The following is a 27,632-nucleotide window of genomic DNA, read 5'->3' as shown; positions in this document are numbered from 1 at the left end:
TGTACTTTGTCCCATAGGCCCGTGAGGCCTCCTGTGGATGTTAATCTCTCTCTCTCTGTCCCAAGGTCCTTGCATACCGTGACCAATGTATTACACAGGTAGCAACATGCTACCTGTCCACTCCACCCTTCTTCAAAGAAGGAGACTTTTTGTAACATTCCATTGGGTCCCATGGGTCGATTTCAGGCCCCCAAAGGACGATAATAATAGTTTCTTTCTTTCTTTCTTCTCTCTCTCTCAAGCATCATCTCAAAGGGCACCCCATATGGATAAACGAAGACCTCACGAGAAATCAATATGCCCAAAAACTCAACGAGCTAGAAGTCATTAGGAATGCAAAAAAGGAAGGAAAGAATGCCTATATGAAGGATGGGAAAGCAGTAATTACAGCAAAGAGCAAAGGGGGAGAGAAACAAAAGGATAAATAGGAATACGAGACCCTGAGGATCAAAATATGGAATGTGGAAGAATGGAATCTAGACAAGGTCATTGCATTAGAAGATGAAGTGTTGGAGACAAACATACTCATAGCATTGGAAACATGGGAGCATGAGGGAAATGAATCCCTAGAAATCAAGGGGTTCTTGAAGACATCAATGTGGAATGAAAAAACACACATGGGGGGGAGAGGTTTTGGTGGGATTGCATGTTACAGTGGTAGCGACCTCGGATCTCGTAGTACACTGGGCACCTGAAAATAAAATGCTCCTCCGACTCGACCTCTCGACAGTCGCACAATATGCATAAGCGATGCTCCCTAGGAATCCCCTTTGCTCTGCCACTCTCTATGCGGAGGCGGTGTGATGATACCCGAAAATGTCCGATGGAGATCCGTAGTGAGTGAGGCATATGAAGCTCAGTGTACCCCGGTGGTGTGATGAATCCCTCCTCCGAAATACGAAGACAGTAATCTCTGTAGAAACTCAGCTTCATTGGAAGCTCCCTCGGCTCCAACCAGGTCCTAAAGGTGTGTAGCTGCAGGAGATCCTCACGAATGACCTGGTTGGTGTGGCCCAATCGGGATGGTGGGTGGGAGTACCCGAGGGGCATCTAAACTGTACTGAAAAGGAGGTATCCTATCGATGTGGAACCTTAGTCTCACAAACCATTTGTGAGTCCGTGCATACCAGCATCGCTCGTCTCCCTTTGCTGCCAACCTCATGGAGGAATCGAGAGCCAACCATGGCAACCTCTGTCTCCCTGATGTGCACTCCCCATATGATCTAGCCCGGTGTAGATATATAATGATCTGAAAGGCTGCATCTAGCTAGAGTGGAGAAGCACCAAACTCGGCCTGAATGATGTGATGTGGTATAGACGGTTTCCCCCGGATCATCCGTGAGAGCATGACGATCTGCAGGCGCTCCACCCGTGTCCACTCTATCTCTGACATGTCAGGCCCCCAACAAGGGCTGCCATACATACCGACTGGTCGGACCAAGGAGTCGAAGAGAAGAGCCTTGCTCGAAGTGGGAGTGGAAGCATTGTCTCTCTAGCCTAGTGAGGCATGTCCCTTACTCAGTCTGGCCTGCATCGCTGGTGTCATCGTGAAGATCCGGCCGGAGAAGATGACCCCCAAGTAAGTGTATGAGGATACGATCTCAACTGGTGACCCACCAAAAGTAAAAGTAAACTGCTTCCGTTGCATGTTTGCTCGAGAGGTGTTAACATGACCTTGGTCTTGCCAAGGTTGACCTCTAAATCATGGGATAAACAAAAAGCCTGCAGTGCGTCCAGGTGTCGCTGGAGCCCCTCGGGTGTGGACGACAAGAGTGCCACGTCATCTGCATAAAGAAGAATCCTGATGATGATCCCGGCAAGTGAGCAACCGGTCCCTCCGAACGTCCCCATGAAAGTCTCAAGCTCATCGATGTAGAGGCCAAACAGGGTCGGTGATAAGGGACAACCCTGTTTGACTCCTATGGTACTCAAGATCTCATCTGTCCACCCTGTGCCTGTCCGAACTCGAACTCTCTCATATAGTGCCATGACTGCCCAGATGATCTCCTGATCAAATCCTAGTGTGTGTAGGTGTGTGATGAGACGAGCTCGAGGTACTGTGTCAAAGGCTTTGCGGAAATCTGCAAAGCAGCAATACACCCTCTCCTTCCGTGATCTGGCCTCCTCAATGACACTCCTGAGTGTGAGTATGTGATCCATAGTCCCATGGTCTCGCCTGAAACCAGCCTAACCCTCTGCTCTGAGCCCTCTCATCTCTGCGAACAGGTTGACCGACGCATCCAATACAGTTGCATAGATCTTGGACATCACATGTCCAATCATGATAGTCCTGTAGTTACTCGGGTCCATGGGATCCCCTGCCTTGTGGATGGGGGTGATGGGGAGTGTCCAGGTGCGGGGGAAGCCAAGGCAAACAGCGTCATTGAATAGCTTTGCTAGGATCGGGGCTAATGTGTCAATCCCATATGCGATAAACTCAATGCATAGCCCCTCGTGATCCTTAGCTCGGCCATTGTGCAGTTTCAATGTCGCGTCCTTGACTCCCCCTCTGGTGAACAACGAGAGAGTCAATAATAACTTTTCCATCAAATCTGTAAATGCTGTCATAACAGAGGAAGATGTGGGTAAGGGTCTGAAAAAGCTCGCAAACGGAAAGGCTCCAGACACACAAGGGCTCGTGGCTGAAATGCTGAAATGGGGGGGTGAGAAGACAAAGAAAATGCTCACTACACTCATGAATCGAGCCTTAGAAGAAGGCTTTCCCAAGGAATGGCAGCTTAGCAAGATCGTACCGCTCCATACGAGCGGGGACAGCAAGGTGGCCAAAAACTACCGCACCATCATGGTGAGTAGCCTGATGGCCAAGTTATATGGCACAATAATTGAGCAAAAACTCAGCAAATGGGCAGAAGAGCAAGGAGCCAGGGCACCCATCCTAGGCAGGGTTTCATCCTAAACATTCGACAATAGACCACTTGGTTGCCATACGGGCTACAACGGAGGGGGTAAAGAATAAGAAGGAAGTAGTCTACTGTTGCTTTGTAGACTTTAAGAAAGCATTTGACACAGTTTCACGCAAAAAACTATGGGAAAGACTGGAAAAGCTCGAAGTACCTCAGGAGATTAGAGAAGCCACATACAGGTTATATGAGAGAGTACTAGCCGAATCAGCGCAACCACTTGTAGATGGCTCATACTCTAAAGGAAAAGTCATCATAAGCAGTGACATAGGAGTCAAGCAAGGCTGCCCCCTCTCACCAACTCTCTTTGGTCTATTCATCGATGAATTGGAAGAGTGGATGAGAACACACAGCGGAGAAGGTGTCTAGATTGCAGACTATGCCCTCTTATTGCTTATTTACGCAGATGATGTAGTCTTCTTCGCAAAAAGCAAGAAAGAGATGCAAACACATTTGGATACACTGGGAAAATTCTGCAAATACTCAGGAATGCAAGTCAACATATCCAAGACAAAAGTGATGGTGATTGGGACTCGGAATAAACAGGTTGATTTCACTTAAGATGGACGCCAATAGGATACCACACAAAGCAATGAAGCTACACGAATCGCTGGATGTCACAAAGAGGGGCTGAATGGATGGAATTACGGGGTATAACCGCTGCTGATATCCCCGAAAATACATGTGAAATCAAGGAGTTAGTGATACAAAGAATGCTACAGAAGCTATGGCAAGAACCGGGGGCAAAAATGCAGTTTTATAAGCAGGAAATCAATCCGATGGACAGCTATGGAATGCAGAAATACCTCGCAGAAGACATATCAATATTTAAAAGACATTTAATCTGCAAAATCAGAACCAGCTCACATGATCTCGAGGTGGAGAGGGGAAGACGGGCAAGACCCATGGTACCAAGAGAGGAAAGAGTATGTAAAATCTGCCCCGCAGGAGAAGTAGAAAATGAGCAGCATGTACTCCTAACATGTCGAGCATATGCGCAAATCAGAGAATGTTATAGGGGCAATAGAAGCAACCTGAAATCCGTACTGGAGTGGCCAGCCAAAGAGCTAGGAAACTACATAAAGGAAATTTTAGAATATTGCAACAAAGTACTTGGTCTAGCACACACGCTAGCACAACAAGTACTCACTGCATAGCACATTCAAGCTTTTATTTATGCTATATTCTTTCAATGGATGTAAACAATCACTACTTGTTGATAGTGATCACTATCCCATAGATCCGGAAGGGTCTCACAAGGACGTTAATACAATCATATCATCTCTCTCTCTCTCTCTCTCTCTCTCTCTCTCTCTCTGTGACCATTTTCTCAGGATTTCAGAGGATGGCTTCATCATATCCCCAGGATATATCGGCGTTCATATGTCGCACTCACTCAGGATTGCCTTGGGCTAGCTCAGGGTATCTTCCCACAGATTAGACGTTGAGGCCGGCAGGATGCGTCGTACAGCTACCGGACATAGACCCAGGCGAGAGACTAGGATATGCCCTTGTTGCACTATGGGGGAGGTGGAGACTGAGGAGCACTTTGTTTGCAGATGCCCTTTATATTATGAGATCCGTGGCAGATTTCACTGTTTATTTGGGCACGGATTTGGACCTCTCTCTCGGATTATGGAGTATGAGGATCAGTATTGCTTAGCGTTGTTCATCAGGGAGATCACCAGATACAGAGAGAGATTCCTCAGAGAGCACCGTCGCATCCCTGCCAGAGACCTGGTTATTCATGAGGAGTAGGACGAGGCGCAGGACCATGAGCACAGAGATAGCCCATCTTGCCAGAGAGCACCGATGGTTCCACCCCGAGGATGTACATATGACATGATCCGGCAGCACCGCAGGATGATCTTACACAGAGGCCTTACACAGAGGCCGTACCCGTCGCTTTATTTCTAGACGACGGAGGATGATGGCAGATTTTCGAAGGAGATTGCTCCATGGAGACTTGGCACCGCCAGTAGCCCATTTGACACTTGCCCAGATCTTCACACTCATGGCAGGAGGCATGGTCGATGGCCATGACTTCCATCATTTCTTTGGATCACAGACCCCTTAGGGAAGACGATGTTCCTCATATTTCATATTTTACATTTTGTATCTAGGCATTTTTGGTACTCTATTTCATTTCATTTTGTATCTAGGATTTTTGTAGCCATTTTTGGCATCTTAGCGGTATTACGATGAGGCCACCTAGTTGGCGCATCGTTGATGATGTATTTTCCTTTCGGATGATTTTGTGTCCCATAGGCCATGTATGGCCTTCCGTGGACCTTTAATAAAATTTCTTTCTTTCTTTCTTTCTCTCTTTCTCATGTAGGTACTCTAAATAATGTGGGTTGCTTTTTCCACTCCTTGGGAGCCGCCATGTGCCCTCCCTAACGCAAATGTACTAGAGGGTTTCTTGCTGTCCCATAGACCTTTTGGTCTCCAATGGACGTTAATAGACTCTCTCTCTCTCTCTCTCTCTCTCTCTCTTTGACAAGGCCTCCTCCTCATCCCCTTTCTTTTTTTCTTCGTAGTTGAAGTGCTGTGTTATTTTTTGTGTTCTCACACTACAGCTCCGTATAAGGAGGAGTTGTTGGATTCAGAGTTTGCAGATTAACACAGCCCTTTATGTGAAGGTTCAAAGCGAGCCTCGAGGCAGTCAGGGGGGCCTTGTATATGTGAGGTCCAGGAGATCTATGACTGGGGGGATGCCCTTGGCTTTCACTAGGTCTGGTTGGGGAAGATAGTGAGGTACCTTGGTTGCCAAGTGGGTATGGACATGTCAACATAGCAGCAGACTACCCCAATTTTAGAGAGCGTGCAGCACAAGCTTCTCTATTGAAGCTCACCCAAACTCTCCCTAGCAAGCAGAGCCTTGGTGGCCAATCAATTCATCCTCACCACGGCCTAGTACATAGCCTCTTGCAAAGGGGCTTTCACAAGGAATGCATGGGTCAGCTGAGGGGCTTGGTGCGCACTGCATATGGGCAAGCTCTGATGGTATGCAGAGTACCAGAGCTTGGGTTGCATGGCAGAGAGTGATCTTGCCCACAAATACAAGGAGAGCTTTTATTGACCCATAGATGTAGAGCAGAGCCTTAGGCAAGCTAGTGGTACGAGGTCTCACCCCAAGCTCACAACCCTGGAAGTTGTTGCTTTGATGGGGGCTTCTTAGAGGCTCCCCTCACACGGAAGGGCTCCCCTTTGATAAGGGGTCTTCACACGGTTTGGTAGCGCCTGTTAGAGGGACTCATTTGGGCCCACCCTACATGCCTTGAGGATTTTGAGCAATAATCGTCCATTTGGCATCCAAAATTTTGGGGATCAGGAGGGTCTCATGTTGGAACAGCAGAAATCAACTAGGCACAGTGGGACAACGGTACAGCCATGTCATTTGGGACTTGAGACGACTTCACTTGGGGGCAAAGGCACGGATGTAGGCACTCTCAAATTTGAGGGCAGGTATACGAATGATTGAGATTGATGTGACAATCCTTGTTTCGTGGCGGAAGGGGTTGCACAGCTCCCCGTCTCCTCATCATTGGTATGGACAGTTCTCGAGGATAGAGATGCCTCTCATGATTCAAAATTTACAGCAGTCACTTAGCTCTTATCGAAGCATATATTACACAATGGTACCTTGGGGCCTCCTTCAGTTTGAGACAGGAGTGACCTCTAGGACGATGAGGCTTTGGGCTTGCTAGAGTGGCAGAGTCAAGGTTGTCGGCCGTTTGGGAGGAGTGTGGACTATAGAACCTGGCACAATCTTTCACGACATGAGGATGCATGGTGAAGGATTTGGTTATGGAAGGACCAACCTGTTTGGGAGATTTATTGGGACCCAAGTGAGTGGTTCTGTTCCATTCAAATATGCACTCGGACAGGGTTGAGGAGGTTCCCTCCTCCTTGTACACGACCTGCATTGGCTGACGTCTTCAGCTGGAGGCTACAACATGACCCCCCTCTACGAAGCGGTGGGCTGAGCAAGACGTTCCCAAGGAGGTCGTCTCTTGCTTTTAGTCACGCCTTTGGACCAGCCTTAGACCACAAAAGATCTTTCATTTCTTTTGGAAGGTCACACATGGAGGCTTGCCCATAGGCCCCTAGCTGGAGTAGATGGAGGGTGGATGGTATTTGCCATTGTTGCACAAATAAAGTGTTGGAGACGACCCCTCGCTGCCTATGGGATGCCCAACAGTGCAGAGGATTTGGTCAAAGGCTCTCCGGACTGTGACCAGCACCCAGTGGATGAAATGGGAATTTACTTGGGGGATGGTTTCGTGGCTTCCAAAGGGGAGCCACGCATTCTCAATTGATCCAGCCTCTCCAACCTTCCGGATTCAGGGCTAGCATAGGACGGGGTATGTGCCGTACACACTTCACATCCTTTGGACCACCCCACAAATACTCTTGTTCCTTATAAACCTCAATCATATGGTTGAGTTCCCAAGGCAACCTCGCGAGGCAACATTGAGTGCCCCCCTTTCAGAGCTGCGCTCAGCTTTGGAAAACCCTACCCTACCGGAGGTCCACGCCGGCCTCAAAACCCTTTCTGTTTCCTAGACGATGGGACGCACAGCACAATGAAACCGCTTGTGGCCTTGAATCGCTATGCCTAAAAGCAAAAACCATGGCTTTCCCCTTGACCCACCTGTGCCGTGGATTGGTTAGAATTGAGGCATATGGCGCGACGCCTCCTTCCCGCACTCGCCCTGCCACCTTGATGTATAGTCTGCCACCTTGGCTGTTAGCCCCTATTCCAGAGATTCCCTATGCAGTGAGCTAGGTTTCGGGAAGCAAGTTGGTCTCTTTTAACAACCAAGTTTGTTTTGTTTTTCCCATGATCGGCACCATTTGGATTGCTGATTTGTATGTTCGGTTTCTTAAGCATTAATAGAAATTCCTTTTCCTGCAAAAAAAAAAGAAATCCGCAATCCAAAATGCAAGGCATAACATAAATATATATAAAGATATATTAGCAAATACTTGAAGAATTACCTGCCCAGGAAGGAAGGAAAGTTATCACAGGTAGGAAGTCCAATGGCATCAAATAAGGTACAAGTCTGTTTTCCTGCATTTTCAAATCTTTAGATAAAGCATGATGACTACAAATTAGACTGCCTTAACTTATACAACAACATATTAAGATATACAAGAACTTGATCCAATTACGCCACATTTGAATGACAAAAATTGTAAGACAAACCTTTCACACACTAAAATTCCAAGCATGTATCACCACTTTTAGAAAATTAGATCAACACAACTTTAGAATTGGAGAAAAAACAAGATAACTGCAACAATAAAACCTGCAGTATGTCTTCAATTCACATTTCCTCTACAAAGTCTCTTTAGTGAATAAACAAAAGAAGGTTCAACAAGTTCGATCTGTGACCCACACATAATAATATTTCATAATGTTATTAGGAACTCCAAAAATCCTGTTCTTTTGGGGGAATCTTTGCCTTTTTAGGCAAGCCTTAACGGGTATATGCATGTCTTCATCAAAAGGGTTATTCTATCTTGTTCACTCCCTATGATCAGGGTTAGGCTTCTCACTTAGTTTTAAAAGCCAAGTACGGCTGCATCCATCCTTTTGATCTTTAACCCTAGCATCTTGACTGTATAGCTCCTGAATTCAGAAATTCATTTCTTTACTCAATGCTTACCAATAGCTTTGCTCGATGCTCTCTTATTAATTCATGTCATGGTTTGTTGTCTACCGCTCATGCTTCTTTTATATTTAGATCAATGCTCATATATCTTTTGTGTGCAATGGGATTTTCTTAGTTCTTGTCGTTTGTTGCATCATGCTGTGCATACTAACTTGCAAATCCTTTTGTGGAATCTTCTGGCGCATCTTGTTTATGTAGGGAGACCGTCACAAATGTCTATTTATGTGACAAAAAAGAAGGGAACTAAAAGATCCCTATGATGCCTTTGAGATACTTCCAAAAATCATAAGAGCCTCGCCATTCTCTCCTTTCTCTCTCCTAGAATTCAAACTTCCACTTGGATGTGCTTCCGCTCACCTGAAAGGGCTTAAAAGGACAAAGAGAAGATAGGGACAGACATTGGAGAACGAGGTCCTGTAAATCTAGCTTCATCCCAACGTACATTTGACATGACACCATCCTCCTTGCATGGATTTGATGCTGACTTCATCGACAAGGACATCTGGCAAGGTGACCCTGCTCACTTCTCTCTCTGAAGGATACGTTACTCCTCGCCGACTGAAGAGCATGAACCTTCAAGAGTTGACGCTGTGGTCCCTCACTCTGCAACCGTTGGTAGTGGAAACTCCAAGCCGGCACCAAGGCCATCATACGCGGACGTTGTCCAAGAGTTCATAGGAGGGCTTTTCACCCCCCCTTTCACGCATCGTTCTTCTAGCTCTGCCAGCAAAGGAGAACATGAAGGAACAAGAGAGAATCGCAGCTCCCTCAAACAACGAAACTCACCCAATGGAGACGACGAGGGATCATTAGGAGAACCACGAGGAGACACTGAACGAAGGACAGGTAGTGTTGATGCAAACGCCTCGAGGGGTGGGTTGCTTTCAAGCCAGAAGAAAGAGGATGCACAGGCGCCTGCCAAGAGCCCCTCTCCTCATTTCACAAATGGGTCCCCATTTGCTGCCCTTTATCAGTCCATCGTTGACTTTTCTAGCCGTGGAGAAGTCCTTCTAGTGGGGCACTTCAACGCGAGGACAAGGGCCCGTCAGGTACCACTTCTTGATTTCAAAGATGATTCCACTCTACTGGCAAATGTTGACCTTGAGGAGGTAGGTATGCTACGGGTTTCGGCTGACAGGCGAGTTCCATTCTCATCCTATGGGCAAGCCCTATTACACCTAGGCAGGATACATGATCTCATTATCTATAATGGTCTTGACAGATGGCCCGCTTCAGGTGGTTTCACATGCTTTCCACATGGGGGGGACTCCAGTGTTGTTGATTACATCATGGGATCCCCTGTCTTCACATCTCGCACTACTAACTTCACTGTAGCAGCTCTCCCCCCAGTGGCTGATCATACATACCTTTTCTTTCGCATCTCCACCTCCCTTCGCACAGCACCTTCCACCCCACTCAGTGCTTACTCCACCTACCACGATATACGCTTTGATCGGGATCACTCACCTTCTTACTCTGGCCGTCTGTACATACTTCTCGCTTAAATTGACTTCATACCCCTTTTAGAGGATCGTGCTGCCCTAGTCACCCGCTCACTACACGAGGCTGCCATTCACGCTTTTCCCCACACCACCCGCTCCACCCGCCCACCACCCCCTGGAACCGTACCCTATAATAGTTGGTACGATGATGAGTGTAAGGCCTTACGCCGTCAACTCAGATTCGAACCAAAAACAGTCTTCCAAGTGCACCAAATACGCTACGTGAATACCATAGACTGGTACGGAGGAAGAAACTAGACTTTGTTCGTCGAAACGAGAGGAGCTACTGAATATTTTGTTTAGTAACAACTCTAAGGACTTCTGGCGGAGATTTCTAGAAGGACGGTCCCCTCCGCCACTCACTAATACCCAGATCTGGTTTGATTAAGCACGCACACTTTATGACATCCCAAGTCAGCCAGTCCCTAGCCTCTCACACATGCCTCGTCCCACATCCTGCACCCTCTTCACTAGAGGAGGGGTAAAGGATGCTATAATGAAACTTCATAATGGCCGAGCGAAGGATCATGAGGGACTATGCACTGAGTTCATTGCATATGGCATTAACCTCCTAGCCCCGATCTTAGCAAAGCTTTTTAATGAAGCGGTTTGTTTGGGATTTCCACACACTTGGACCATTAACACTATCTCACCCATCCACAAGGCAGGGGATCCCATGAGCCCGGAGAACTACAGGACCATTATGATTGGACATGTCAAGTCCAAGATTTATGCATCAATACTTGACTCCGAGGTTAACAGACTTGCAGAGTGTCGAGGACTCAGAGCAGCAAGGGCCGGATTCCAGCGTGATCATGGAACCATGGACCACATTCTGACGCTCAGATGTATCATCGAGGAGGCGAGGTCACGGAAGCAGAGGGCTTATTGTTGCTTTGTGGATTTTCGCAAGGCATTTGACATGCTCCCGAGAGCACGCCTCATACGGTGCCTACAGGACCTGGGTTATGACCAGGAGATCATTTGGGCTGTCATGGAGAGTTTCTGGCAGAGTTCGGGCAGGATCCGGGTAGACAAACGAGATCATGAGTACCATCGGGGACAAACAAGGGTGTCCTTTGCGCCTACCTTGTTTAGCCTCTACATTGACGAGCTTGAGACAGTGATGCAGACACAGGGGGTGTAGGTTCCTCTCTTGCGGGCACGCTGATCTAGATTTTGCTCTATGCAGATGACATGGCTCTCTTGTCTTCCTTAGCAGAGGGGCTTCAAAACATCTAGACGCACTACAGTCCTTTTGTGAGTCTCATGATTTGAAGGTCAACCTGGGTAAAACCAAGGTCATGATCTTCAATACATCTTGAGCCATCATGCGTCAGGAGCAGTTCACATTTGCGGAGTCCTCTGTTGAGATAGTTTCATCATACACTTATCTTGGGGTTATCTTCTCCGGACCGAGCTTCACTATGAGACCCGCGATGGAAGCACGCTTGAGTAGAGGGTATGCCTCATTGGCCAGGCTAGAGAGGCAGTGCTTCCGCTCACGCTTTCAGGATCCATGCACCAAGGCGTTGCTTTTTGACTCCTTGGCTCACCCAGCGGGGATGTACGGCAGCCCTTGTTGGGGGCCAGACTTGTCGGATACAGAGTGGGCCCGTGTGGAGCGGCTACAGGTTCTCAAGCTATCTCGGATGATTCGTGGTAAGTCATCCGTTCCTCACCAGATCATTCAGGCTGAGTTTGGGTCACCCCCTTTACAGCTAGATGCTACATTTCAGGTCATCACATATCTGTACCGAGTTAGGGAATATGAGGATTATACCTCGGGGCGTAGCAGGCTACCATGGATAGCTCTATCCTCTTCTATGGAACTTGCAACAGGAGGAGATCAGAGGTGCTGGTATGCATGTACAGAGAGATGGTTTGAGCGACTGGGGCTCCACATGGATAGACTACCTCCCTTCCAGTATAGCATGGATGCTCCGTTCTCTCCCCTCTTATCACACGAGGTCAACCAGGTTATCCGTGAGGATCTTCTACAACTACACACTTTTCGGACCTGGTTGGAACCAAGTGAACTCCCAGTGAAGCTTAGCTTCTACAGAGATCACTTCTTACATATCACAGCGGAGGGTTTCATTGACCTACCAGGATACACACAGATTCACCTACCCCACTCGATGAGGATCTCTCTTGGGCAGTTCTGGGTCTCTTCACACAGACTTCGCATCGAGAGCGGCAGAGCAGAGCGACTACCCAAGGAGCGGTGCATATGCACACTATGTGACATACAGGAGGTTGAGACAGAGGAGCATTTCATCTTCAGGTATCCTGTGTACTATGAGATCCGAGGATGTTTCCACTGCCTCTTCAGAGATAGTTATGGGATTTTAGCCCATTTCCTCTCCTACCCAGACCAACGGTGTTTGGCAGGTTTCATTCATGAGGCACTTAGACACCGCAAGAGGATACTCCGAGCACGGAGATAGGAGCAGACTTCTTCCTCGATTGATCCCTCTCAGAGCTCTATCACGGAGTTCTTTCAGCTAGATCACATGGACCCCAACGAGACGAGGCCTCGACATGACCGTGACCCGGAGCCCGTGACCCGACAGCTCAGACAGAGGATCGACGCACAGATCACACTAGGAGACATTCCCTCCTTGTTTAAAGTCGGAGCCCCCGACCGACAGGGGTCATAGTAGCCTTGGTTAGACGCAGAGCTACGACCAAGAGACATGCCAGTACCGCACCTCTGAGTGGCCGACAACACTCTATTGCCGACTTCATGCCTCCACTGCCTCATCCATCCTGATATCTTGCTGTTGTTGGGGATGATGATGATGATATTGAGATTGATATATAGTCGACCATTGACATGACTATGTTGTACTTAGGACTTAGTACGCCATTCTGCATTTTTGCATTTTTTGCATTTTGCATTTTGCATTGGTATGGACGCTCGTTTAGTAGCTCCACTACCACAGCTCGTTGTATCAGGATTTTCACAGTCTCATAGACCCATCGGTCTTCCGAAGACTATAATAAACTTTCTTTCTTTCTTTCTTTCAGCCAGAGACGCAAGAGGCAGAATTCCCATTCCCAATTCTCAATCCAATGACTGCGCAAACAAAGGTCCCAAGACAATAGCAAACACAAGCAGAGGGATCAGGACACCAAACTACATAGGAGAAGCTGAAGATCTTGCATCAGAAGACCCACGACAACATCAACCGGAGAATCAACAGTCTAAAGCTGAGAAGAAACAATCTCCTAAAGGTAAAGTGGTTGCTTTTCTTGATGAGGATAGGCTTGAGCAATCCATAGATTGGTTGGAATCTCATGCTCTAATAGGTTATCTTCCTGGTCATGGACCTCCAGCTGTCTTTCTTGAGGGGTGGCTTAGAAACAATTGGATAAGAAAAGGACTGGTGGTCACCAGTGTTAGATTCTTAAGAAAAGGGTTCTTCTTTTTCCTTTTTGAGACATAGGATATGGCCTGGAAGGCTCTTCACCATGCTCTCTGGACCATAAGGCATCAACTTCTCTATTTAGAGTTTTGGTCTCAAGCTTCAATCCTGACAAGCCTAGATCCACCTTTGTCCCTGTTTGGATAGAGCTCCCTGACCTTCCCTTCTCTTTGGTGAATCAAGCTCCTAACCTATGCAGAAGCTTAGGACAAGTTATAGATGTAGAAAAGGAACAATTCATCAATCCTAGAGGTCACCCCCAGGAGCTTCTAGAGACACTGGTGATAGTCAACAGAAGTGGGAGTGTCTATATTGAGCAGCCTCTGGTTTACAAGAACCTTCCTAATTCATGCTTTCTGTATGGGTTATCATCTCACACAGTTAAAAGTTGCCCTCTAAAGAGAAATGGTTCCAAACAAATTCAAGAACCAATCCAACAACAGGCCAATCTCCCTCCCAAGCCCAAGTGGACTGTCAAAGGCAGACCAAAGAACCAGATTTTGTAAAAAAATACAGAAACACGAGCAGATAAGGATACAGTCAAGGAGGCAAATGATCAGAGTGACAAAATATGAAGAGGGGACAGGAGAAGAGTGGAGATGAGGAGAGAGGGCACAGCTAGAGAGCACACCACAAATAACTAACTTTACACTAGATTTAGTTAAAAATGTAGAATATATACAAACCCATTTAGGGTTAGGGTTAGGGTTAGGGTATCTAACCCTTTCCTTTATAGCACTCTATTGGGTTAGTGCTATGCACATATGATCAGATGATAGTGCTATGCACACATGATTACATGATGTTGAGCGTGAACTCTCAACACCTTCCCTGAAGATCAACATCATGAAGTAGGCCTTCCCTCAAGATGATTATTCTGGGGAATCGAAAAAGGACTGCGCATTACATTCCATCACACCCCTTTAATGAGAATGTCCTTCCTCTGCGTCAACCAAGAGCTAGTCCCATGAGCCCGGAGAACTATAGGACCATTATGATTGGACATGTCATGTCCAAGATTTATGCAGCAGTACTTGACTCCGAGGTTAGCAGACTTGCAAAGTGTCGAGGACTCAGAGCAGCAGGACAGGCCGGATTCCGACGTGATTATGGAACCATGGACCACATTCTGACCATAGTTACTGTGGAATGGGAACGTTCCAGGAACGTCGGATGCTAGAACAAGAGCGGGAACGGGAACGGGAACGTCAAGGAATGCCACGTCATATGACATAAAATGACAAAACATTTAAACGGATAGGGCAGCCAAGAGGACTCAGGCAGCAGGGACACCTATACGCACTACAGTCCTTTTGTGAGTCTCATGATTTGAAGGTTAACCTGGGTAAAACCAAGGTCATGATCTTCAATACATCTCGAGCCATCATGCGTCAGGAGCAGTTCACATTTGCGGGGTCATCTGTTGAGATAGTTTCATCATACACTTATCTTGGGGTTATCTTCTCCGGACCGAACTTCACTATGAGACCCGCAATGCAGGCATGCTTGAGTAGAGGGTATGCCTCATTGGCCAGGCTAGAGAGGCAGTGCTTCCACTCACACTTTCAGGATCCACGCACCAAGGGGTTGCTTTTTGACTCCTTGGCTCGCCCAGCGTGGATGTACGGCAGCCCTTGTTGGGGGCCAGACTTGTCGGATACAGAGTGGGCCCGTGTGGAGCGGCTACAGGTTCTCATGCTATCACGGATGATTCGTGGAAAGTCATCCGTTCCTCACCAGATCATTCAGGCTGAGTTTGGGTCACCCCCTTTACAGCTAGATGCTGCATTTCAGGTCATCACATAAATGTATCGAGTTAGGGAATATGGGGATTATACCTCGGGGCGTAGCAGGCTACCATGGATAGCTCTATCCTTTTCTATGGCACTTGCAACAGGAGGAGATCATCGGTGCTGGTATGCACGTACAAAGAGATGGTTTGAGCGACTGGGGCTCCACATGGATCGACTACCTCCCTTCCAGTATAGCATGGATGCTCCGTTCTCTCCCCTCTTATCACACGAGGTCATTTAGGTTATCCGTGAGGATCTACTACAGCTACACACTTTTCGGACCTGGTTGGAACCGAGTGAACTCCCAGTGCAGCTTAGCTTCTATAGAGATCACTTCTTACATATCACAGCGGAGGGTTTCATTGACCCACCAGGATACACACAGATTCACCTACCCCACTCGATGAGGATCTCTCTTGGGCAGTTCCGGGTCTCTTCACACAAACTTCGCATCGAGAGCGGCAGAGCAAAGCGACTACCCAAGGAGCGGCGCATATGTACACTATGTGACATACAGGAGGTTGAGACAGAGGAGCATTTCATCTTCAGGTGCCTGTGTACTATGAGATCTGAGGACGTTTCCACTGCCTCTTCAGAGATAGCTATGGGATTTTAGCCCATTTCCTCTCCTACACAGACCAGCAGTGTTTGACAGGTTTCATTCATGAGGCACTTAGACACCGCGAGAGGATACTCCGAGCATAGAGATAGAAGCAGACTTCTTCCTCGTTGATCCCTCTCAGAGCTCTATCACGGAGTTCTTTCAGCTAGATCACATGGACCCCAACGAGACGAGGCCTTGACATGACCGTGACCCGCAGCCCGTGACCCTACAGCTCAGACAAAGGGCCCACACACAGATCACACTTAGAGACATCCCCTCCTTGTTTAGAGTTGGAGCGACCGACCGGGGTCACAGTAGCCCTGGTTAGACGCAGCCGTGGTTAGACGCAGAGCTACGACAAGGAGACGTGCCAAGACCGCACCTCTGAGTGGCCGACAACACTCTATTGCCGACTTCATGCCTCCATTGCCTCATCCATCGTCATATCTTGTTGTTGCTGGGGATGATGATGATATTGATGATGATGCTGAGATTGATATATAGAGTCGACCATTGACATGACTATGCTGTACTTAAGACTTAGATCTGTCATTCTGCATTTTTGCATTTTTCGCATTTTGCATTGGTATGGACGCTCGTTTAGTACCACAGCTCGTTGTATCAGGATTTTCACAGTCTCATAGACCCATCGGTCTTCTGAAGACTTTAATAAACTTTCTTTCTTTCTTTCTTTCTTTACCGAGTGGTTTGGTAAAGATGTCTGCAATATTCTCTTTGCTATCACAATGCTACAGTGTGATGTCACCAAGTAACACTCTTTCTCTGATGAAGTGCTCTCTGACATCAATGTGCTTTGTCATGGAGTGATATACTGGATTGTTGGCTAATGCTTGAGCGAATTGATTATCACAGTATATTGTTGTTCGCTTTGACTCATCAAAGTAATATGTTTCTAACAATAGTCTTCTGAGCCATATAGCCTCACATGCACCTGTAGTGAGTGCCCTATATTCTGGTTCAGTCAAAGACAAATAAACAATTGGTTGTTTATTTGACAACCATGATATAGCACCTTGACCAAGGAAAAATGCATATCCCTGTGTCGATCTCCTAGTCTCATGATCTCCGGCATAGTCACTATCACAGTATCCATGCAACCGTGGATGACTTCCTTTGTATTCTATTCCAAACTGTCTTGTACCTCTGATGTATCTCAAGACTCTTTTAGCTGCATTCTAGTGAGACTGTTTTGGATTTGCCATAAACTGTGCAAGTGAGCTTACTGCATAACAAATATCTCGCCGAGTAATAGTCAGATATATAAGAGATCCGATGAGCTGCCTGTAGTACCTGTCATTGACTGTAGGCTTTTCTGAATCTTTTCTGCCATATGAAACTTCTTCAAGAAACTGTCAACATACTTGAGCTGACTCATGAATGTGCTATCTGAATCTCTCCAGAACTCAATTCCAAGACAATAGTGCATAAGTCCAAGATCTTTCATATTGAACTTTGCAGATAAGTCTTATTTTAGTTTTCTGATGAAGCTATCCTTGCTTCCGGTCACAATCAGATCATCTATGAATAAAAAGTGCAATAGTTATGTCTTCCCATTGAACTTTGTAGTAGAGAGTATTATCTGCATTGGACTTCATGTATTCCAAATCAACAAAATACTTATCGACTCTGTTGTACCAACTTCTGGGGGCTTGCTTTAATTCATAGAGACTCTTCTTGTGATGGCAAACCTTATTCTCTTTTCCTGGTTCAACATTACTTGTTGGTTGTTGCACGCAGACTTCCTCATCTAGGTAACTATTAAGAAATGCATTCTTGACATCGAGTTGATACACATTCCATCTGCTGAGTGTCGCTAGTGATATTAAGAACCGTATGGAATCCATCTTTGCTACTGGAGCATAAGTCTCATCATAGTCTTAACCACATTGCCGTGCAAATCCTTGTGCAACCAGTCTGACTTTGTATCTTTGAATACTTCCATCTAGATTATACTTCACTTTGTATACCCATTTGTTTGCTATGGCCTTCTTTCCTAGTGGAAGGTCGCATAATTCCCAAGTATTGTTCTTATACAAAGCATCCATTTCTTCATTCATAGCAGTTTGCCATTCTGGTTTGTCTACTGCATCTTCAAAGTACACTGGCTCTTCTGTAGCCATGATGGTAGTCATAAGAGCATAGTTGGTGGTTTCAACCTGAATTGCTTTGCCTTTCTGAGCATATGTCAATCTGGCTGGAGGTCTACTTTCCCTAGTAGACCGTCTGAGCTGTTGTGGCTGTGCTTGGGGTGTTGCTGGCAATTCTTGCTCTTCTTCATCAACCTGTTTTGTAGATGATTGTGAAGTCGATGCTTCTATCTCCTGTGTCTTTGAGGTTTTCCATTCTGATTCCTCATCAAAGATTACATCTCTGGAGATAATGACCTTGCGGTTGATGGGATCATACAACTTGTATGCTTTCCTTTCTTCATTGTAGCCAACCATGATGCATTTGCGTGACTTCGCATCCAATTTTCTGCGATGATCATCATGTATGTGGGCATACGCTATGCAACCAAATATGCGGAGATGCCCAATGTGTGGCTTGTGTGTGTGGCTTGTGTCTAGTGAATGCTTCATAAGGAGTCATACCCTGAATCGGTTCGGTAGGAAGCCGATTAAGCAAGTAGTTTGCAGTGGCTATTGCTTCTGTCCAATACTAATTCGGAAGATGCTTTTCACTAAACATTGCTCTAGTACTGTCTGCTAAAGTCCCATTCTTCCTTGCAGCTCTTGCATTCTGCTAAGTAGTATCTGCACATGTGAATTCTCTTCAAATGCCTGCAAAAGTTCATGAATGTTGAAGACATGTATTCACCTCCTCTATCTGATCTCATGACTTTAATCTTTCTACCTGTATGGTTTTCTACCATGGCTTTGAATTCTTGAAATTTAAAAAACACTTCAGATTTCTCTTTCAGAAAGTAGACCCAACAATATTTATTGTAGTCCTTAATGAAAGTCAAGTAGTAAAGTGAACCATTGAGGCTGTGGGTCTGGGCGTAACCCCATACATCTGTATGTATCAAATCAAGAATACCTCGTGCACGAGAGATACTTCTGCCAAAGTTGGTTCGCTTTTGTTTGCCGAAGCAGCATGCTTCGCAAACTTTTTCAAGAAACTGTAGCTTTGGAATCCCAATTGCCATATTATGATTCCTAAGATCTAACAGGTACTTGAAATTGACATGACCATATCTCTTGTGCCATTTTGTAGATAGTGGCATCTGTTGCGGTTGAGTTGACATGGCATGCTTATGTGGTACTGTAGCTAGCATTCTGTACAAGCGTCCTGCCTTGGCACCTTTTGCTACTAACTGACATATTCTAGATTTGTCTCTAATAGTACATTCATCTCCGTCGAAGATGACTCGATAGTTGTATTCCGTCATTTGAGTACATCTTTCACCAATCCTTTCGTACCAGTGAAATTGTTCATAGGAATAACACATGTCCCTTGAACTAGATTCAATGTATTGTCTGCCGTGTAGATGACATTCTTTTGTCCTTCTAATGGTTTCATCTCTGTGAACCAATCTTGATGATTTGTCATGTGAGATGATGCACCGCTGTCAATATACCAAGGATCCTGTTCTGCTTGGTCGACTTGATAGCTGAAATCCTCTTTTGAATTGAAATCAATGTCTAGGTACATTGTATCAGTTTGCTGCATTTCCTCGTTTGCAAGAAACATATACCCATGTTCATTTGCAAAATGACTGTGACTAGAATGTCCACCACGATGATTTCCTTTGCCTCGGAAATTCCCTCGATTGCTACTGGATTGACCGCCTTGGTCGTACTGCTTCTTGCCGAAATCTCTTTCATAGTGTCCAAACTTATGACAGTAGTTGCACTGGATGTTTGACATGTTGGTGGATGCATTCCCTTGTCCTTGGAATCTTCCTCGATTGGAATGATTTCCTCTTTGCTGATTCTGATGTTGCTGAGGATAATGCTGATGCTGATTCTGACTTTGCTGATTACTTTGTTGATGATGACCACTTTTCTGGAATGATCTACCTCTGCCTCTGTTTCTACCTCTGCTTCTGTCTGAAGCTATGAATGCTTGATCATTAGAATGACCTTTTCGAGCATGAATGGCCTGCATCCTGAGTTCTTTACCAAGTAAGAATGACTAGAACTCTTCCAGTGTCAGAATTTGCCGTTGAATGGCAATACTCTGGACTAGATTCTCGTATCCCTCTCCTAGTCCATTCAGAATGACTTGAACCATTTCTGCTGGATTCATAGTCTCTCATGCTGCTGCGAGTTGATTGTTGTAGTCTTTCATCCGGAGTACGTAAGCATGACCGGTTTCGTTGTTGTTGCGAAAATTGTAGATTTGGTTTCTTTGTGTGAGAATATTGGATGTGTGAGAATCCTAGATGTATTCTTGGACTCGTAGAGAGCTGCGAACATATCCCATGCTTCTTTCGATGTCTTGACGGTGTTGAGCTATCCTAGCATGACACCTTGCACATTCTGCTTGATTAGATGATATGCGTACTTATCTTTCTTATCCCATTCTACCTGAGCTCGGGCAACGGCAGGATCTGCTACAGATGCACAAACTATTTGTGTAGCCATAGATCTCGCAGCTAGTGCTGTGACAACAAGTGAAGTAGAGCTACTATTGGCTAGATCGTCCAATGGTCTAGGTGTACATCCATCGACATACTCCCATTTGTCCTGAAGTACAAGAATGGTCTCCATTCGGTATTTCCATGTGCCGTAATTGGAGTTGTCTAGCTTAGCACATGCCTCCAGATTGAGGTTGCTAGTCGTAGACATGGTGCAAGAAATGTACTCAAAGTGCTATGATAATCACTGTCTGATCTGCAAAACACAGACTGTGGCAAGTGAAATCTGAATTGTCGGTGAAGATAGAACTGCAATATATAAAATCTGATCTGAATTACAAGGCTTGTGGCAAATGATGCCGGAATAGCCAAGAGGCTTTACAAGGCTGAAATGATGTGCACAATGCCATGAAATAGCCAAATAGGCTTTACAATGATGGCATGTGTGTGTGAAATCAAATCACGTGCTATCTGCCCACTGAACAATTGGCAATGCCTCTAAACACTCTGAAGTCTACTCACTAGACTGATGAATGTCAGGTTTCAAGTAATGTGATGATGCGAAACCGTATGTGAGCGTATGGACTGACTTCGAGTAGGTACTATTCGGGAATTTCAAGCATGGCTTAGATGGGCAACTTGGGGAGATTCAAAGCGTCCCCTCTATGGCAATCTAGTCTACTCTGATCTAGATCTATACCAAACATCAATCGATGAAAGAACAACAAATTATTCCTTTTCTTTTGTTCTTTTTATGTGTTCGGTTAGATGCGTCGATGTAGAGATTGATGTGCGTGTAGGAAATGGATTTGTCAACGAAGCTCAAAAGTGAGTGGTACTTGAGCCGAAATGTGTGCGTGATGTGACGAGCGCGTAGAGCACGAAAAATCGAGCGACTTTCCTTTTTGGAGCGCCCTCAAATTCTTCTTGGATCAAGAGATATGACTTGATCTCGGTGGAGGGGCAAAAGGAGTGCAAATGTGCTCAATGATGATGTGGCACTGTGAGTCACATGTAGTGATGATGTGGCACTGTGCCTAGCAAGAGGCGTGCCTATGAAGCAGTGATGAGGTGGCAGGAGTGGTCACATGAAGTGCCTGTGGAGCACTGTGTGTGCTTGCAGAGGGTCAGTATGCCACGCGACACTGATAAGGTGGCAACTGACTAGGATGCTGATGTGGCAGTCTGGTTGAGTCAAGGTAACTTGACCATCGTTGACTGACCCGTGGTAAACGTGACTATCCCTTCAACCCAAGGTCTGATGGTGACGTGGCAAATGATGTCAGCAATGAAGTGGCAACTGAGCTGGCAGTGATGACGTGGATGATGATGTGGCATGTTACCATGGATGCTGATGTGGTAGATCAGATGATGTGGCAGTCAGTGCCACGTGTTAGTCGATGGTGATGTGGACCTTGCTGACATGGAGCTGTGGATAAGAATGACGTGGCAGCCTCACGAGACTACTGATGTGTCACCTGGGGTGACGTGGCAGATAAGGTCTGCCACGTGGCAGACTGTGAACCAAACCTTTGTGTAGTGACATTGAGGGTAAGGTATGCCACGTGTTCACCCAACGGAATCTATGGGACTCTGACAGAATCTATTAGATTCTGTCATCGTGGAGAAGCTATCAAGAGCTTGGTTGTCGTGCTGATGGAATCCGCCGTGGGTTGAGTGTTGTTTTCCTTGCTGTGGAGGTCGCCTGTCCGTTATAGGCTTGTGGAGGAGGTCGTGGACTGCTTGGGCACTTGATTGATGGCACTGCTCGTCGGTGGAGCTCGTGAAGCTTGAGTTGACTGTAGAGGCTGTAGATAAACTGGCGGCTGCTTTAGGCGTAGAAGCTTGTATCGGCTGCGTTAGGCGTAGAAGCTAGAGCGGGTCGTTGTTGGAGTTGGCTACAGCTTTTGGCTATAGATGGCCTATTGTAGAGGCTTAGGTTGTTGACAATCTCTCGTAGGAAGTCATTTTTTATAGAAGCCAAGGATGCTATTGATTGTGGAGGGCTACCGAGGTGCAGGAAAGGAGAATAGTCTCTCTCTCTCTCTCTCCCTATAGAGCACTCACACAAGCTCTTGTAAGAGCTGAGATCTTTTCTCTCTAAGAAGAAGAAGAAGAAGAAGAAGAAGAAGAAGAAGAAGAAGAACTCCTCACAGATCTATCTCACAATATAGATCTCTAAAAGGAATGAACTCTCTCTTTCACACAATCTCTCAACGGAAGAGATGTCTCTCAGATGTAGACGGAAATCTCTCAAATAATTCTCAAAGAAATGAATGGATTCTCTCACAGAAAGAAGAAATATCTCTCTCAATGACAACACTCAAAAGAACTCTCTCTCTCAAGGACGGAATTCTCTCAAGCAAGAATGAACGGAAATTTCCTTCACTTAATGAACGAAATTTTCTCTCATCAACGGAATGAAAGAATGAAAAACACTCGATCGTTCAAACTCTCAATCACTCAATCTCTCTCACAAGGATGGTGCCTCAGCGAAAGGTAGAACCATGCTCTGATACCTTGAAAAAATATGAAAAGGGGCGAGGAGAAGAGTGGAGATGAGGAGAGAGGGCAGAGCACAGCACAAATGACTAATTGTACACTAGATTTAGTTGAAAATGTAGAATATATACAAACCCATTTAGGGTTAGGGTTAGGGCTAGGGTTAGGGCATCTAACCCTTTCCTTTATAGCACTCTATTGGGTTAGTGCTATGCACATATGATCACAGATGGTGCTATGCACACATGATCACATGATGTTGAGCGTGAACTCTCAACACAAAGGAAGCTTGATATCCAACAAGAGAAGGAGAGAGTGACATTTCCACTGGCCACCAACAATGCTTTTGTGGCTCTCATTGACCACAAAATAGAGAAGTGGATATAGGATGCACAAATGGAAGAAGCTGAAATCAAACCTCGCTGGTCTAGAGAGTTTGAGGAGGATGTTAATCAAGTAGATGCCAGCATGAGTGAATCAGATGTGGGAGAATCAGAGGAAGAACTCCCTCTAGCACAAAAACATGATAACACTGCTGAAGCCCCTGTCAAACCTTAAGTCACTACTCTGAACAAGAGAAGAATCTCTCAAGTCAAGGGCCAGAGTGCCCCACCCAAATGCCCAGAGGGGAAGAGTAAGAATGGTAAATAAACCATTCACTTTTCTCACACTCAATGTATGTGGGTTAACTGACCCTTGGAGGGTCAGGAACTAGCCAAGTGGCTGAGGGATAGCTCTTTGTCCCCTACTTTTCTTGTTTTACAAGAGGTTAAAGTAATTAATGACACTCTAGAAAACAGACTAAAAAATGTTGACAATAGAAGAATATGGTACTTTACAAATCATGAGGAAGGTAGAGGAGGCACTGCAATTGGGATACTTTCACACTACAAGGATTGTGTCATCAAGTGCATGCAGGACTTAAATCATAGATGGCTTGCTCTAGAATGCAAAAGGAAAAGGTTTTCTTTCACAGCTATGTCAGTATACGCCCCAACAGGATCCATGGAAAGAAGAGCCACATGGGATTCAATGTTGAATTTGGGAAGTGACTATGTCATTATGGAGGATTTCAATATGGTGGAGAATAGTAAGTGGAGCTGCTGCTCCTCCCCGTGAAGCCCTTCTACCCCCTCCGTCAGCCTCTCCCTCCCCCCCCTCCTCTCCCTCCCTCCCCTCGCTGCCCTCCCCCCCCGCCTACTGCCCCTGCCTTCCCCGCCCCCTCCTCCCTCCCTCTCCCCTGCCCCCTCCTTTACCCCCGCCTGCTCCCCTCTCCCCCCCCCCGCCTGCTGCCCCTGCCCTCCCCGCCCCTCTCCTCCCCCCCCGCCCCCTCCCTCCTCCTCCCCCGCCCCCTCCTTTCCCCTCGCCCCCTCCCCTCTCCCCCCCCTGCCAGCTGCCCCTGCCCTCCCCGCCCCCCTCCTCCCCCCCCCGCCCCCTCCTTCACCCCACCCTTCCTAACCAGCCCCCTCCCTTCCTCTCCCCCGCCCACCCTCCCCCTCCCCGCCAGCCCCCTCCCTCCCTTCCTAACCCGCCCCCTCCTCTCCTTTCCTCTCCCCCGCCCTCCCTCTCCCTCCCCGCCCCCTCCCTTCCTAACCCGCCAACTCCCCTCCGCCTCCCCCGGCAGCCTACCTCCTCCCCCCCCGCAGCCCCCCCCCCCGACTCTTCCTCTCTCTCCTTCCCTCTCCTGTTCTCCTTCTTCCTGCGCCCATGTTCCAAGGCGTCCTGGGCAGCAGTTTCACAGACGGAGCTTTTTCAGTGTTTGAATCGGCCCTTTCACTTTGATTGGCGAATGGATCCCCACTCAGCCAATCTTCGTCCACCTCTACCGGCCGCTAGAACCGTCATTTTCTCAGCAGAAGAGTTGCAGCAGCTCAAGAAAGATGTGGAACTAGAAGGCTCCACATCACTTTTCGCCCGCATCTTTGGGTCACACCCTTCCAGATCACACGCTAGAGACTGGATGCTAACGGCATTACCAGGAGATCTCGCTCCACACCTTAGGGATATTCGACTTTTGGGACGTGGATTCTTCCAAGTGGTTTTCGACTCGCACGAGTCCACAGCCCTTGTTCTCAAAGCTAATCCTCTGGCTTTGGGTTCAAGGAGGATTTTTATTTTGCCCTACACCTTGGGCTTCGATCCGATCGAGGAGGACAGTCAAGTCACATCACTATTCATTAGATTTCCTGGTCTTCCTCAGGTCTACCATCGACTTCTTGCTACTATCGGAGCCACATTCAGAGTGGTCACTGAGATCCCCCCCTTTCTTGGCATGCCTTCTTCCTCGGTAGAGGCACTCAGAGCGAACGGGGTGCCTTGAGTTAGGGTCATTGTCTCTGACCCTAACATCTCAGATGACCACATCATGCTTCAGCGCCCAGATGGCTCTCTCTTTCGACAGAGAGTCGAGATTGCAAGTAGACAGAACCAGTGCAGGATTTGCAGGACCCTTGGGCACTTTGCTAGAGATTGCCCAAGGAAGAGAAAAAGACCCAAGAGGTCTTATGATGCGGCTCCTTCACGTACTACCCCAACTGCACCTCCCCAGCGCCCTGTACCACGCATTCCAGAACCACCAAGAGCAGCAGGGCGCCCTGCTTCGCGCACCCCAGGACCACCAGGGGCAGCAGGGCACCCAAAGCCTGCAGCACACCCAGTATCACGATGGAAAGCGATCAAAGTGGCTCCCTTACCTCAGGAGGAGACCTTTGATCCGATTCAGACAGACACCATCCAGACTCCAGAGGTAGATGTTGCTGCAGCCCCAGACACTACAGTTCCACATCAGGAGGGGACTTTAGATGCACCAGTACCAGCCCCAGTCACTTTGGTTTCTGATCATGAGAGGGCTACCAATACTTCTTCCCTACAGACTATTCCTGCCACAGTAGGACGACCGAGGGAATGCATGCACAGATGAGGACTCTAGATTCCTCTTCAGCCCTGCCACAAGCCTCCTCAACCCTTAGCTCCAATTCTGCTAATAGAGGCTTGGCAGGTCCTTCTCCTCCATCTTCCACGAGTGCAGGTCTTCTTCACACTCCTCGGCCAGACCTGCTTCTCATAAACTCTTTTTCAGCACTGGCAGACTCGGTGACTTTCATGGATGATGAGGAGTTTGTGCCCTCCACCTTAGGGGTCCCGGTCATTGGGATTCCTTTTGATAGGGCCTCCCCCTCAGCAGGTGTGGGGATCCTTTCACCTGTTGAGTTTCCTACCCTCAGCAGGAGTGTTTTGGCCCACGGGAAGCTGGTCTCCTCTACTAGGTCGGGTAAGCCTTTCCACCCAGCATCCTCCTGTCGATGAGGATAGTCAACTGGAACATACAGGGCCTAGGCGGAGTTCCACACCATTGCCGTAGGCAGCTGATCTGGAATCAGCGTCATCCAGGTGTCATTGGAGGTGCTATTGATATCCTCCTTATCCAGGAACACAAGTTGGATGCCAGTGATTGCTCTAAATCTGGCAAATTTCTTTCAGGACATACCTTCTGGTCGCCTGCTACAGGCACAAGGGGAGGTACTTGCATTTCGGTCTCTCCTATTTTACCCTTGGTTGCTGGTCATGGTATTATCCCCCCCTCTAGAGCTCAATGGATCATTATTTTAATTGGAGGGCGTAAGAGTGGTCTTCTCAATCTGTATGCCCCCAACAACAGAAGGGAGCGAGTCTCCTTTTAGAAGGAGTTACTAACTTGGGCCCCCATTGCAGATTCTTGGATCATAGGTGGCGATTTCGACATGGTTGAGTTGCCATCAGACAGAAAGGGAGGCAGACAGGGTGGAATTCATTCTTTGGAGAGGGCAGCCTGGGATGCCTTTCTCTTTCAGTACAGTGGCAGGGACACTTGGCTTGATGATGCCTTTTATGTTATGCAACAGTCACTCCTGTACTCTTGGTCGAACAGGAGAGTACACATGCCCATCCATGCACCTATTGACAGATTTTATGTAGACGATTAGGCACTTGACAAAGGCGGATCTGTATGCATTTCTACTAGGGTTACCACTTCAGATCATTTTCCAGTGGTGTTGCAAAAATTCTTGAGCCTCATCGGAGAGGACGCTCTGCCAGTGTCAAGATTCCGGATGCCTTTTATGCAGAGGAGAGCCTCACGGACGATATTTTACAGATTTGGGTTTCTCACATGCAAGGTGGAGTTGTCCGCCCATCTCAGGTAGCTGCAGCCTTCTCCAGAATTAGTGACTATTATCATACAGTCTCTGATTCCAAGAGACGTGAGATTGGTATACGCCAGCAGTTAGCATCCCTTCAGAGGGAAGAGCAGAAGAGGCCCACAGATGCTTGGATTCAGGAGCGCCTTGCTGCAGCAAGGGCTCATATACAGATATTGTTGGATCAGACAGCAGAGTATGTCTTTCATGCACGAGAATCCTTTTGGATTCAGATGGGTGGCAGGGTCAACAAACACTTTTTCTCTACTCATGGACCCAAACATAGTAGAGATAGTGTCTCGCAGCTTGTTGACTCAGATGGGGTGTTACAGTCAGATCCTTATGCCGTCATGCGTGTAGCTTTAGATTTTTTTGCATCCCTTTTTACTGTAGATCCGGGCACACAGGCTATAGATGATG

General features: G+C 47.0%; 1 protein-coding gene across 1 annotated transcript in view; it reads right to left on the bottom strand.

Annotated features, from left to right (window-relative positions):
* Nucleotides 1-27,632, bottom strand: part of LOC147886682 (neurochondrin family protein) — a 195,434-nt gene that overhangs the window by 41,933 nt on the left and 125,869 nt on the right. The window contains exon 16 of the mRNA XM_087395959.1: nt 7,926-7,998. Coding sequence (XP_087252085.1) covers nt 7,926-7,998 — 73 coding nt within the window. The remainder of the gene's footprint in view (nt 1-7,925; nt 7,999-27,632) is intronic.

Source organism: Dipteris shenzhenensis, chromosome 24, assembly GCF_047967505.1.
Source record: "Dipteris shenzhenensis isolate YYH24624 ecotype China chromosome 24, Dip_SZ_1.0, whole genome shotgun sequence".
NCBI classification, from domain to species: Eukaryota; Viridiplantae; Streptophyta; class Polypodiopsida; order Gleicheniales; family Dipteridaceae; genus Dipteris; species Dipteris shenzhenensis.
Note: the sequence above shows the minus strand (reverse complement) of the source record. Positions and strands in the feature narration are given on the sequence as shown.